This window comes from Sitodiplosis mosellana, unplaced genomic scaffold (genome assembly GCF_009176505.1).
Source record: "Sitodiplosis mosellana isolate CC-2019 unplaced genomic scaffold, AAFC_SMos_1.0 Smas_scaffold_6191, whole genome shotgun sequence".
NCBI classification, from domain to species: domain Eukaryota; kingdom Metazoa; phylum Arthropoda; class Insecta; order Diptera; family Cecidomyiidae; genus Sitodiplosis; species Sitodiplosis mosellana.
In genome coordinates this window covers 5514654-5528820 of record NW_022601432.1, presented here as the reverse complement: position 1 = coordinate 5528820, position 14167 = coordinate 5514654, and the positions used below count along the sequence as shown (strand labels likewise).

The 14167-nt window shown below is 35.0% G+C and overlaps 6 protein-coding genes across 6 annotated transcripts; all 6 read left to right on the top strand.

Annotated features, from left to right (window-relative positions):
- Positions 1–173: 173 nt before the first annotated feature.
- LOC129576550 (BTB/POZ domain-containing protein 6-B-like) lies at positions 174–1490 on the top strand. Its single transcript, XM_055461771.1, has one exon. The coding sequence runs from the start codon at positions 174–176 to the stop codon at positions 1488–1490; it is 1317 nt and encodes a 438-aa protein (XP_055317746.1).
- Positions 1491–2481: 991 nt separating this feature from the next.
- LOC129576548 (BTB/POZ domain-containing protein 3-like) lies at positions 2482–3003 on the top strand. Its single transcript, XM_055461770.1, has one exon. The coding sequence runs from the start codon at positions 2482–2484 to the stop codon at positions 3001–3003; it is 522 nt and encodes a 173-aa protein (XP_055317745.1).
- Positions 3004–3117: 114 nt separating this feature from the next.
- Positions 3118–3756, top strand: LOC129576854 (uncharacterized). The gene has a single exon (XM_055462731.1). It carries the CDS (start codon positions 3118–3120, stop codon positions 3754–3756), a length of 639 nt encoding a protein of 212 aa, XP_055318706.1.
- A 1166-nt stretch (positions 3757–4922) lies between these two features.
- LOC129576547 (uncharacterized) lies at positions 4923–7108 on the top strand. The gene is made up of 4 exons (XM_055461769.1): positions 4923–5082; positions 5209–5617; positions 6612–6676; positions 6936–7108. The coding sequence occupies exons 1-4, from the start codon at positions 4923–4925 to the stop codon at positions 7106–7108; spliced, it is 807 nt and encodes a 268-aa protein (XP_055317744.1).
- Positions 7109–7802: 694 nt separating this feature from the next.
- On the top strand, positions 7803–9077 carry LOC129576546 (BTB/POZ domain-containing protein 6-A-like). The gene is made up of 2 exons (XM_055461768.1): positions 7803–8102; positions 8145–9077. Exons 1-2 carry the CDS (start codon positions 7803–7805, stop codon positions 9075–9077), a joined length of 1233 nt encoding a protein of 410 aa, XP_055317743.1.
- Positions 9078–11153: 2076 nt separating this feature from the next.
- On the top strand, positions 11154–13754 carry LOC129576545 (BTB/POZ domain-containing protein 3-like). Its single transcript, XM_055461767.1, has 2 exons — positions 11154–11894; positions 13731–13754. The coding sequence occupies exons 1-2, from the start codon at positions 11154–11156 to the stop codon at positions 13752–13754; spliced, it is 765 nt and encodes a 254-aa protein (XP_055317742.1).
- The last annotated feature ends 413 nt before the right edge of the window (positions 13755–14167 follow it).

Genomic DNA, 14167 nt, shown 5'->3' with positions numbered 1-14167 from the left:
GAGATCCACATATGATGAATGTCAATTGAGCAAAACAACGCACATCAATAGCACAAAGAATTGTGTGTCACTTTGTTAGATTGTTGCAGAACAAAAGTAGTTTTATCACTAAAAATTCGATTAAAAACAGAAAGTTTTGTTTCATTTTCATTCAATAGCTAGAGAAAAAAAAAATGGCGAGTCAACTAAAAAATACGTTTGTGGCACAGTCAATATCAAAATTATATCTAAATGCTGAATTGTGTGACGTTAAATTTGTGTTAAAAGATCATCAGATACCCGCGCATAAATACATTTTAGCTGTGGCCAGTCCAGTGTTTAATGCGATGTTTTTCGGGCCAATCAAAGAAGAACAAGAAAAAATTGAAATAGTCGATGCTACAATTAATGGGTTCAAAGAATTCATACAGTTTTTTTATCTGGGCGAAGTAACGCTTACAATGGAACACATTGTGGAAGTTGCTCGATTGGCAGACAAATACGATATGATTGACTGTATGAATATGTGCGCCGAATTTTTGGAGTCTCAATTGACCGAAACGGATATGTTTTGGGGTTATCAACTGGCGATTACTCTTGGAAATGAAAAACTAAAACAATTTTGTGCGAAACAAATCAGCGTTCAACCATTGGACATATTTAAAACTGAAACATTTCTTCGTTGTGATCAAAATGTGTTGCGAAACATTCTGGAGATTGAATCATTGCAGTGCTCTGAGAATGATATATTCAAGGCATGTCTAGAGTGGGCAAAATGTGCATGTGATAAAAATGAACTCGATCAAAATGTTGCCGAACATTTGAAAGCCGAATTGGGCGATTGTTTCTATTTGATTCGATTCGGTACCATTCCAACCGAAGAATTTGCCAAACACATTTCGAATGAATTGTACAAGGATTTATTTACGCGAGACGAATTGGCCGATGTTCTGTGTGCGACAACAGTGAAAGATTTTAAATCGACTAAATTTAGTCAAACACCACGAACGAAAATTTGGAACACGGTGGAAAAATTGATATGCGATCGAGAACAACGTTCAGCGTATGGAGATTGGGGTGAATATCCAATAAAAAATGTCGAATCCACCCGATTTTCAACCAACATTCAAGTGCTGCTGGGCGAATTCAACTTTGCTCTCATCAAAAATTTCTACAACAGTGCCGTTTCAATCCATTTCAATGTTAGCATTGACGAAGTAAATGCGGAAACATGGATAACAATTAGGACTTTGTTCAGCGGAAAAGTGACAGCGAACAATGAGTCTATACGATTTCTATTGCCATGGCCGTTGATCATTGATCCAAAGAAAACGTATGAAATCCGATTTGAACATAATTCAAGCTGCGGTGACTGCTTTCATACTTCGACATGGCAATCGTTCGTCAAAATTGACGAAGAACTAACAGTAACGTTTCATCAAAATCCAAATGACAATCAAAACAACGAACACAGCGGTTTGGTGTCGAAAATGTTCTTCAGTAGAATTTAAGCGACCACAGTTTTGCTGCCGAGTTTTAATTTGTACGGAGATTTTTGTTATGATGATATCTTTTTTTGGTTGAATTTTAATATACGTAAGGAAGAAATTGGACAGTATTGTTATTTTATTGGTTTGAATTTTAACTCATTTTGACGATATTTTTAAGAAAATTCTTTTGTTTTGGAAGAAAAAAAAACTTTTACTGCACATTCAGGTCAATTTTTTTTATGGATTTCCTATATTTTAATTGGATTCTATACATATATTGAATAGATTTTTTGCTTTTTGATTGTATTGGTTTTTTGGTTTTTTTTTTTGAAATAAATTCTGAGTAAAAATCATTTTGAATAAAAGATATTTCAAAATAAACTATTCTAGTCATACATTCTTATATTCATCATTGCTTGTTATTTTTGCTGAATCTATCATTCTGTCAATGCGTGTTTGTGTTCGCAGATTCAACAGGCGTCACTTGGTGCAAATGTTTAGCTTTCGATTTCATCGGCTGTAAACATCATTTATCATAAACATTCATTGGTTGTGTGTTGGTATTTCGTATTTCTTTGCATGTCTTAGTGGATCTGTCAAGCGTAAGTGAGCCGACAAAAGTGTGCCGCATTCGTAAATGTGTGTCGAATTACATGGAATGAGAAGGAGAGTGAGCGACTGAGCGTTCTGTTATATTGCGTTTTGTTTTGTATTAGTATTAAGTCTCAATACATGTCACTGGAAAAAAAATCTCTAACCCTCTTGTGATTGTGTGCGAGTGCCGGTTGGATCGGTTGTATTTGAAGTAAGCGACGCAATTTCGTCATATTCAAGCGGTTTTATTTCATCGTTCAACAAGCGTGGTCGACAACAGCAAACAAAAGAAGAAGAAAAATAATTTCCGATAGTGTTGCTTCAACTGATTTAAATTGAAGATTTTTTTTATTCGATACTCCAAACGAAAATGTCAATTGTATCCAAAAATAATTGTGTGTTGCCATCAATTGCAAAGATGTACCTCGATACGGAATTGGCCGATGTAAAATTTGTGTGCACCAACGATGATGAATCGCAACTGGTGCCGGCGCATAAAAACATACTCTCAAGTCAAAGTCCAGTGTTCCGTGCAATGTTCTATGGAAAATTGAAAGAGAAAGACAAGGTGGAAATTCCCGATGCAACAGTCGCTGGATTCAAGGAATTTTTGCAATTTTTCTACTTGGGTGAAGTGACATTGACAATGGAAAACATCGAAGAAGTGGCTCGCTTGGCGGATAAGTACGATATGCTCGGACGTTTGAACAACTATGCTGCAACGTTCATCAACAAATTGACAATGGACAATATGTGTTGGGGCTATCAATTGGCAATCATCATCAAACACGAGCAATTGAAGGCATACTGCGAAAAACATATCTGCACATTCACCGGGGATTTGTTCAAATCGGCCACCTTTCAACATTGCGACCAGAAGACATTGAAGCAAATCTTGGAATTGGAAACGCTGATGTGCGATGAGATTGATATTTTTTAGGCATGTATGGAATGAGCGAAGTTTTCGTGCGAGCAAAATGGAATCGACGACACGAAGCCAGAGAATTTAAAAACGCAATTGGGCGATTGCTTCAACTTGATTCGTTTCGGTGTGATGACACGTAAAGATTTCGCCACGCGCACAGTCGCATACGAAGAACTGTTCACTCGCGACGAATTGGCGCACATTTTGTACAAAACCACCAGCAAGTTCACGCCAAACAAATTCAACCAAAATCCACGGTCAAACTCACTGTTGCAATGGGACAACACACAAATGCTTGTTTGCTCACAAGAGATTTTAACCTCAAATCCCCCGTACTACATTCAAAGTCCGGAGCCGGTATGGTTTTCAACAAGTATTCCCGCTATGTTGGGTGAAATTTATTGCTTTCCCGTACGCACTGGCAACGGCTACAGTATCAACATGAAATTCAACGCAACTGTGGTGGAAATCGATGCTCAATCATTCGAAGTGAGTGCACCAATGAAAATCCTCTTCAAGGAAGCGGTTACATTCAACGGCGACAAGGAAATTAAGATACCATTATCGCAACCGCTGGCAATCAATCCGAAGAAGATGTACGAAATTCGCTTGGACACTGCAACCAACACAAGTGGCTACTATTGCCATGTCCTACAATGGAAGTCTGAAGTCAAATTGGATGAAAAGATCAACGTGAAGTTCCATCGCAATCCATCGAACAGCGAACGACGTGGACTGGTTTCGCGATTGTGCTTCAATCATTTTTGAGACGATATTCTCATTGTTTTTCATTCTTTTTCAAAATACTTTTATCCGCTTTTTCGTTTTCTATCATTTTGATCCTATTCTATCATTCTATTTTAACCTTTTTTTTTCTTTTTACGATGAACAAAAAAAAACAATAAAAGTATTTCAGAAGATTACAATACAAAAACTAACATCAACCGATTTTGATCGAATGTTGAAGAAATTGGGTAATAAAATCAATTTGTAAGAAATAAAACATCAATTCGATTGAATAAAATTTGTTGCTTCAAATATTAACTTTATAAGCTTTTAATTCGTTATCATTTCATGTTATTTCGCTTACTTAATACATTTTGAACACGCAAGTTTTGCTATACTGGCCAAAAAAATGAATTATTGTTGAATCATGCAGATGACTTTGGTCTAAAATTTATCGAAAACTATAGTAAATTAAGGACGGTTATATATTTCATCACTCCTTTCTTCGGATCTCATGAATATGTGTTGAGAACTGAAACGATTCTTTCCAGACTCCTTAATCTGCTTTTATGCAAAAAAGTAAGCAATAAAAATCATTCTGAGAATTTTGAAACCTTTTTGACTGACGCAGTCTTATGGACAAGTAATGTATGTGTTATGAGGTTTAAATCATCCAAAATTATGGGCACAGAATTCTCCTCTATAGTATAGAATAAAGGGAATATTCTCGAAATGAAATACGAGCACATTCATAAACAACCGTATAGTACTTGTATGGGATTGTAGACTTATTTTTGCGTAAAGAACTAATATGAGCCATCTCTAGTTTTTTAAATGAATTTAATTTAGTTCTCTTTTTCTTCTCCACATTTACATGTTATTTCGTAGGAAATTCTTCTGAGCCTTCAATTCGGTTAGAAAATCTCTTCACTCCAATAGATTTCATTGCTGTAATGTGTGTTTTGACTTTTTCTGAATAGCCGTAGATTGTTCATAAACTTCATACACTTCTGTTTCTTACTGTATGTAAACAATTCATTCGATTGTGTGTACGTATTCGAATGCGATGAAACCAAAACTGTGAAGCTATTTCACGATATATTCAAGCATTTACAATCAATTCATTTTGAAAGTTCAGAACAGTCAGTTCTCGAAACGTAAAATTTAGTTTTTTGCACACATTTTTTTAAAACGTCAAACTATAAAAAATGGCTAGTGATTTGAACAACAGTTCGGTTTCAGAAGGAATTGCAGAGTTGTATTTGAATAGTGATTTGGCCAACATTAAATTCGAATTCAACAAAGATGATAATGCTGAGTTTGTGCCCGCGCATAAAAGCATTTTGGCGATAGCGAGTCCAGTGTTCCGTGCTTGGTTTTTTGGGAACGGAGAAGAAAATGGATTGATGATAAAAGTAGGAAAATCGATGAAAATCGTTGATGCAAGTGCTGAAGCGTTCAAGGAATTCCTACAATTTTTCTACCTTCCATAAGTTACACTAACATTGGAACACATTGAAGAGGTTGCTCTTCTGGCCGATAAGTATGATGCGCCTGAAAGTGTCAACAAATGTGCAACATTCATTGTGAATCAACTACAAATGGATAATATTATTTTGGGCTATCAACTAGCCATCACACTACGACATGAAACGTTGAAAGATCACTGCGAGAAATATATCAGATTATTTACTAAAGATTCGTTCAAATCGCAGACATTTCTCAATTGTGCTCAATTTGTTCTGAAACATATTCTACAAATGGACGACTTGCAGTGCGATGAGACTGACGTATTCGATGCATGTGTGGCATGGGCAAGGCACAATTGCAAGGAAAAAGGTTTGGATGAAAACGAAATGGAAAATTTGAGAAAGCAATTGGGCGATTGTTTCTATTTAATTCGGTTCTTCGCAATGGACGCAAAAACATTTTCCACTTGTACGGAACCAGTAAAAGGACTATTCACACACGATGAATTAATAGAAATTATTTATAATAAACCCAACAAGTTCTATCAAAAATCCCATACAACGTCAACCAATTCGATGGAATGATTTAGGTGTAATTAAATGTTCTGAAGTAGAATCTAAATGTTTTTTTTCATCAATATCACCAGAAGTATCGATGAGATTTTCAACAAATGTGCCGGCTTTATTCGGAGGATTTTGTGTTAACCGTTTTATTAGGCGTCCGCATTTCGCGACCACCAGTTCTTATGAAATTCTCGAAATTGATGGCCAATCTGCCGAAACTATACTAAAGAAAGATGAATCCTTATCAAAACGGCACATGCTAAATCAAACAATTCTACTAAAACCTCGAGTCTTGATTCCGTTTTCCATATGGTGCTGAAGCGACATCTCACTGCGACAACGTAAGCTTCATACTCACAACAGAAAAAAGTGGCATAAGTTAAGAAGAAGAAGAAGAAGAAGTGCACGGTGTATACTGTAGTTAACGTTGTCGCAGTGAAACGTCGCTAGCAGCAGTCATTTGACGGCTTTAATGTAAAGTAATACATGAAATCGAGGCTTGTGAAACCTAATCAAATTTACGAAATTTTACTAAAACTTAGTAATCATGCTAATGATACATTAGTATCTAAATCATCTTGGGACTCTGAATATAAATTAACTGTGCCGGTATTCTGGAACACAATCCGCAAAAATCGTTCGGAATTATTTTTTTCGTACATAAGACCATATTGGAGTGAAAGAGAAGGATTCCACAATTTTTCAGCGTCCCACCGGAATTATTTCTCACACAATCCACTCTTCCTTGATTTATCGAAATAATTCCGGTGGGACGCTGAAAAATAGTGGAATCTCTCTCTTTCACCCCAATATGGTCTTATGTATGAAAAAAATAATTCCGAACGATTTTGGTGGAATTCTTAGAATACCGGCTGATAAACTCACAGTAAAACTACATCCGAACACCGACAATGAGAAATATTTTGCAGGTTTGTTATTCAATTCAATTTAACAAAATCTCATCATTGAAATATGTAATGATCGGTCATGTTCTTGGGAATTACATATATTGAAATCCACATACATGAAACTAAATAGCTTTTTTCGAAATGAAATCATTTTACAACGAATAAAATATAAGTTTGATCGAATAAAATTGTTGTTTCAAGCATAAAACTTATCTGCCTCTTTCTCATTGTTTTTTATTTTCAGATCATGTTTTTTTTAAATTATCAATTGAATCTTCAGTGTCCATGGCAAATTTCAAAGGATTGTTGAATCGTGATATGTCTTTGCCAATAAGTGAAAATCATCGAACATTATTGTCCAGCAAAGGTATTTGTTTGTTCAATAATTCTCTTTTGAAAGATGGTCAATATACATATGCTATCAAAATTGCAGCGATTCTCTTAGACAGCTGAATCAACAGATTGAGTGTGTATTGCTCGTACAAACTTGACCAATAGTAAGAATGTGTTTCCAATACAATTAATCAATATTAATGACAATTATATTGATGGAAAACCATGTAAAAATTCAAAATCATTGAGCGTTATTGAGTAAGACAAAGAAATGTGATTCAAAATTCAAAGCGTTAACGGTGGCTCCTTAGTGTTTAGATTTAAATGTTAGCATCAATTGACAGGTAGCAAACACCATTGTGTGAACACCAATTCATTTCTCTCTATGTGTGTGTATATGAAGAAAAAAAGACAATGTTAAGGACAAACTAACACGCACATAATTCCACCTGTTTCAATTCCATTTTCAAGCTGTTTATGTTTCATGTACACTATTATTGCATTGCAAACCTTCCACGATAGGTATACCTGAGCTGGTTGCTATCGAAACGATACTACACAAACAGTAATATATTGTAAATGATATACTGTTTTGTCATGTATCAAGCATACATAACCTGTCAACTATACTCCCACGCTCGCTCTAGTAGATTGTACTATAATTTTGAACATTTCTGATTTACTTTGCTTCATACTTCTAATTTCCGATAGTGTTGCTTCAACTGATTTAAATTGAAGATTTTTTTATTCGAAACTCCAAACGAAAATGTCAATTAAATCCAAAAATAATTGTTTGTTGCCGTCAATTGCAAGGATGTACCTCGATAAGGAATTGGCCGATGTAAAATTTGTGTGCACCAACGATGATGAATCGCAACTGGTGCCGGCGCATAAAAACATACTCTCAAGTCAAAGTCCAGTGTTCCGTGCAATGTTCTATGGAAAATTGAAAGAGAAAGACAAGGTGGAAATTCCCGATGCAACAGTCGCTGGATTCAAGGAATTTTTGCAATTTTTCTACTTGGGCGAAGTGACATTGACAATGGAAAACATCGAAGAAGTGGCTCGCTTGGCGGATAAGTACGATATGTCCGGACGTTTGAACAACTACGCTGCAACGTTTATCAATAAATTGACAATGGACAATATGTGTTAGGGCTATCAATTGGCAATCATCATCAAACACGAGCAATTGAAGGCATACTGCGAAAAACATATCTGCACATTCACCGAGGATTTGTTCAAATCGGCCACCTTTCAACATTGCGACCAGAAGACATTGAAGCAAATCTTGGAATTGGAAACGCTGATGTGCGACGAGATTGATATTTTTGAGGCATGTATGGAATGGGCGAAGTTTTCGTGCGAGCAAAATGGAATCGACGACACGAAGCCAGAGAATTTAAAAACGCAATTGGGCGATTGCTTCAACTTGATTCGTTTCGGTGTGATGACACGTAAAGATTTCGCCACGCGCACAGTCGCATACGAAGAACTGTTCACTCGCGACGAATTGGCGCACATTTTGTACAAAACCACCAGCAAGTTCACGCCAAACAAATTCAACCAAAATCCACGGTCAAACTCATTGTTGCAATGGGACAACACACAAATGCTTGTTTGCTCACAAGAGATTTTAACCTCAAATCCCCCGTACTACATTCAAAGTCCGGAGCCGGTATGGTTTTCAACAAGTATTCCCGCTATGTTGGGTGAAATTTATTGCTTTCCCGTACGCACTGGCAACGGCTACAGTATCAACATGAAATTCAACGCAACTGTGGTGGAAATCGATGCTCAATCATTCGAAGTGAGCGCACCAACGAAAATACTCTTCAAGGAAGCGGTTACATTCAACGGCGACAAGGAAATTAGGATACCATTATCGCAACCGCTTGCAATCAATCCGAAGAAGATGTACGAAATTCGCTTGGACACTGCAACCAACACAAGTGGCTACTATTGCCATGGCCTACAATGGATGTCTGAAGTCGAATTGGATAAAAAGATCAACGTGAAGTTCCATCGCAATCCATCGAACAGCGAACGACGTGGACTGGTTTCGCGATTGTGCTTCAACCATTTTTGAGACGATATTCTCATTTTTTTCATTCTTTTTCAAAATACTTTTATCCGCTTTTTCGTTTTCTATCATTTTGATTCTATCTATTCTATCATTCTATTTTAACATGTTTTTCTAATTTTTTCGTTTACAGTCACTTTAAAAATTCATAGCAGTCATTGCAAGTTCTCCAAACTCATTTTGAAACTGTATCCTTAAACGCATTTTTTGCAACTGATAATATTAAAATGACAAGTGAGCTGGACAACAGTTCGGTTTCAGAGCGAATCGCGAAGCTATATTTAAATAATGATTGGGCCGACATACAATTCGAGTCCGACAATTATGGAAAGACTGAGTTTGTACCAGCGCATAAATTTGTTTTAGCGATAGCGAGTCCCGTGTTTCGTGCTTGGTTTTTTGGGTATGGCGAAGAAAACGACCTAGTCACAAAAGTTGGGAAATCAGTGAAAATTGTTGATGCAAGTGCTGAAGCGTTCAAGGAATTTCTACAATTTTTTTACCTTACATAAGTTGCACTAACATTGGAACACATTGAAGAGGTTGCTCTTCTCCTGAAAGTGTCGACACATGTGCTACACTTATTGATGATCATCTACAAACGGATGAAATTATTCCGAGCTCCGGGCTTGCCATCACACTACGACATGAAACTTATGATATATTAACTTATGAATAATTCGAAATTGATGGTCATTCCGCCGAAGCTATACGTAAGAATAATGATTTTTCTTCAAAAGAGCACATGCTTGGCCCTGCAATTCTACAGAAACCTAACAAAATTTACGAAATTTTCCTAAGATTCAATGTTAGTCATGTTTGTGTTATATTCACAAATAAATCATCGTGGGGCTGTGAATATAAACTAACCGATAAACTCACAGTAAAGCTACATTCAAACACCGGCAATGAGAAATATTTTTCAGATTTGTTATTCAATTCAATTTGACAAAATCTCTTCATTGAAATATGTAATGGTCGATCGTGTTCTTGTGAATTATATTGAAATTAGTCATAAATTGCTAGGATTCATCAATGAAACTAAATAATTTTCGCGACCCGAAATCATTTTATAACGAATAAAATATCATTTTGATCAAATAAAATTGTTGTTCCAAGCATAACACTCATCAGGTTCTTTCTCATCATTTCTTATTTTATTTTAATTCAAGCTTTAAATTCAGCTGAAAATTGAAGCGATTCATTAGTCATTTAAATCAATAGATTAAATGTTCATTGCTCGCGCACGCACGATAAATGATAACTTCATTTTGGAAATTGCCATCAGACATTCTTGTTGGTATTTTCATATGAAACAAGGTGTCTTACTTCCGTAAAGTAATCTTTTCTACACGACCCTACGACCCATGGAAAAAGCGATTTTTGGCGTTCAGAAATCGAAAAAGAACTGATTTTTAATGGATCAAAAAATCCGGGGTGATCGCAATACTTCTTTTACACGACATTGTCGTGTGGAAAAGTAATAACGCAAGAATGTGTTTCCAATACAATATTGATGATTGATACACATGGTTTGTGTAAAAAAAAGTCTGAATCATTGCGCGTTATTTAGTAAGACAAAGAAAGTTGATTCAGAATTCAAAGCGTTAATGGTATCCACTCGGTGTTTAGATTTGTATTTTAGCATCAATCGACAGGTGTGTGTATTATTGTTGTGTTGTATTGAGGGGTTGGTCGCTATCGAAACGATACTACACAAACAGCATTATATTGTAGTAAATGACATACTGTTTTATCGTGTATAAGTATAAACCAGATCTCAACTATAACTCTACGCCCGCTTTATAAGATTACGCTATAATTTTGTATATTTTTGATTTTGCCTCCTTGTTGTTGTTGTTGAGCAGTATTTTTTGCTCAACAAAAAAAATTAAATTTCAATAAAATAGTTTACGAAATCAGCAGCAATTTCACAAAATAAACATTCGTTTACAGTCACCTTATTTTGAAATTTCGTATCAACAGTCGGCATTCAGCTCATTTTCAAACTCATTGCAAGCTTTTTAAACTCATTTCTAATTTTATCCTTTGAACGAATTTTTTGCAACTGACAATTTAAAAATGACAAGTGAGCTGGACAACAGTTCGGTTTCAGAGCGAATCGCGAAGCTATACTTAAATAGTGATTTGGCCGACATTCGATTCGAGTTCGATAATTATGGAAAGACTGAGTTTGTACCAGCGCATAAATTTGTTTTAGCGATAGCGAGTCCCGTGTTTCGTGCTTGGTTTTTTGGGTATGGCGAAGAAAACGACCTAGTCACAAAAGTTGGGAAATCAGTGAAAATTGTTGATGCAAGTGCTGAAGCGTTCAAGGAATTTCTACAATTTTTTTACCTACCAAAAGTGACTCTAACAATGGAACACATTGAAGAGGTCGCTCTTCTGGCCGACAAGTATGATATGCTTGACAGTGTCGACACATGTGCAACCTTCCTAATTGGTCAACTACAACCGGATAATATTGACTGGGGCTATCAACTGGCCATCACAATTCAGCATGACAAGTTAAAAGCGTTCTTTGAGGAATATATTAAGTTTTTCGCAAAAGATTTCTTCAAATCGGAGTGGTTTCTCAATTGTGATAGAATTTTTTTGGAAAATGTATTGCAAATGGACGATTTACAGTGCGACGAGACTGACGTAGTTGATGCAAGTTTAGCTTGGGCACGGCACAATTGCAAGGAAAAAGGTTTGGATGAAAACGAAATGGAAAATTTGAGAAAGCAACTGGGCGATTGTTTCTATTTGATCCGGTTCTTCGCAATGGACATAAAAACGTTCTCCCCTTGCACGGAACCAGTAAAAGGACTATTCACACACGATGAATTAATAGAAATTATTTATAATAAACCCAACAAGTTCAATCAAATTCCCCGACAACGTCAACCAATTCCATGGAATCATTTACGTGTAATTAAATGTTCTGGAGCACAATCTTGGTGTTCAAGATCACTTCCGTCAGAAGCATCCATACGTTTTTCAACAAATGGTCCTGCTTTTTTTGGCGGATTTGGTATTAATTATATGAAAACTGACAATAGATTTAATACATCCTTCAAGTATTCTTACGATATATTAGAAAATGATGGGGAATCAGTCGAAACTATACAAAACGTAGTTTCTATTATTGACGGTGGCTGTTTCGTTTTTAGTGAAAATAGCCCAAAAGAGCTCAAGCTAAGGCAAACGATTCCAGTGAAACGTAACAAAATTTACGAAATTCATTTCAAATTTTCCGACTTTCGTTTTATACTTCAATCGCAATCAACTTGGGAGTCTGAATATAAATTAAACGAAAAACTCACAGTTAAAATTCATTCAAACCTTCCGAATGACAAAGACGATCTGAAATATTTTTCAACATTAATGTTTAACTCACTTTGATACGTAATCACAATATCTGTTTTGAGACAAATAGTGGATTCATCTTATTCGAATAAATTTAATTATAAAATTGAACAATTTTGCTATCGACTGTTATTGGGATGAGAAGTTTTTTTTATTTTTATCCTCGATCTGAGACATTCTTTCCAGCATTATTGCTCAATTAAATTTTGTAGCAATATCGGCACTGCCATTGCGTTCAATTGACTACACGATTCATATTTTTTAACGAACTGCTTTATGACTATAAATGGTACTATAGATTTACAGGCATTAACATACTAATGTTATTAATTATTAACATATTATTAACGGGGCGTAAATAACTCAAACATAACATATTATTAGATTAATAAGATTCTACGATATTATTAACATATTATCTTATTATTAATAAGATCGCCATTTTATTAAAAAGTTAATAAGATCCATCTTATTATTAATAAGATAATCTAATTAAAATATCTATATTATTGTTATATTATTATATAACTTTTCTTCAAAATTTCTTTTGAAAATTGGTTAATAAAATCCGATTTTCTTATTAATATTTTAATTAGATTATCTTATTAATAATAAGATGGATCTTATTAACTTTTTAATAAAATGGCGATCTTATTAATAATAAGATAATATGTTAATAATATCGTAGAATCTTATTAATCTAATAATATGTTATGTTTGAGTTATTAGAAATTTTCCGATATTTTGGTTATTAACATATTAATAACATATCAAAAATGTAAATCTATAAATGGTACCATTTCGCATGAATGAAATATGCGTCGAGCACAAAAATTGTATTTCTGTTTTTGTTGCAGACTTCAATATTTGTCTGCATCCTCAATAATTTTTATTATTTTCGTCCCGTTTCTACTTTCTTGTCTTTTTCATCTCCTAATTGCGTTTGGAATTCCTCCACACAGTATAACATCAACAAACATGCGTGCGCAGTTCAGCTACGTACCACGTTAGGCAATAAAACTCATGCATTTTCGTCATAAACTGACTTCCTTTTCTGGGTAATTCCCGACGTACCCGACATTATGGTGCCACTTTGTACTCAAAATGTGCACTCAAAACAATTAGCATATGCTAATCCCTGTTTCTTTCGCCTACCTTCCATACCATTCGGTACTTTAAGCCGAATTGATGGTTCACATTCCCAATACCTTGTCAAGTGCAAACCCATCCCTTTTTACCTACTTATCTCATTTCATTGGTCAATATGCCTTCCCCACTATTTTGCAGAATATTGATAAGAAAAACAATTAGTTAAGCTAGGGAAAAAATGTGTCTCTAGAATTTAGTTTTCTGTAACTCACCAACCAAGCAAGACATAGCTCTGCTTGTGCCTCATTTGATCAATTTAGAAATAAAATAAATACACTTAGAAAAAAGTGTTTCATTTCATAGAAGTAAGGAAAAACTCCCTATAATTTGATATTGCCTCACAATTTTTTTTTTGAACGAACAATTCAAATAACACAGGTGTTAATTGGTCAATTATTTGATAGTCATCATCGATAGTTTAGTTAATTTTCAAAATAGTCTTAATGACTAAGTCATCGATTAAAATAAAATAAAAATTGAGCGTTTTGAAGAAAATCAATCGAAATAAACGTTGAACATTACTTAAATCGTTTTTTTTTCTTTTCATTCTTTGTTGCTTCTTTCCCTCAAACCTA

Excerpts from the sequence above, each read along its gene's own strand:
- LOC129576550 (XM_055461771.1), top strand. The coding sequence starts at position 174 with ATGGCGAGTCAACTAAAAAATACGTTTGTGGCACAGTCAATATCAAAA.
- LOC129576548 (XM_055461770.1), top strand. The coding sequence starts at position 2,482 with ATGTACCTCGATACGGAATTGGCCGATGTAAAATTTGTGTGCACCAAC.
- LOC129576854 (XM_055462731.1), top strand. The coding sequence starts at position 3,118 with ATGACACGTAAAGATTTCGCCACGCGCACAGTCGCATACGAAGAACTG.
- LOC129576547 (XM_055461769.1), top strand. The coding sequence starts at position 4,923 with ATGGCTAGTGATTTGAACAACAGTTCGGTTTCAGAAGGAATTGCAGAG. Across the intron at positions 5,083-5,208 it reads GATAGCGAGTCCAGTGTTCC|TTACACTAACATTGGAACAC; the intron begins GTGCTTGGTTTT and ends ACCTTCCATAAG. Across the intron at positions 6,677-6,935 it reads CAATGAGAAATATTTTGCAG|TGTCCATGGCAAATTTCAAA; the intron begins GTTTGTTATTCA and ends TTGAATCTTCAG.
- LOC129576546 (XM_055461768.1), top strand. The coding sequence starts at position 7,803 with ATGTACCTCGATAAGGAATTGGCCGATGTAAAATTTGTGTGCACCAAC. Across the intron at positions 8,103-8,144 it reads GACGTTTGAACAACTACGCT|GGCTATCAATTGGCAATCAT; the intron begins GCAACGTTTATC and ends AATATGTGTTAG.
- LOC129576545 (XM_055461767.1), top strand. The coding sequence starts at position 11,154 with ATGACAAGTGAGCTGGACAACAGTTCGGTTTCAGAGCGAATCGCGAAG. Across the intron at positions 11,895-13,730 it reads TCTCCCCTTGCACGGAACCA|AATATTGATAAGAAAAACAA; the intron begins GTAAAAGGACTA and ends ACTATTTTGCAG.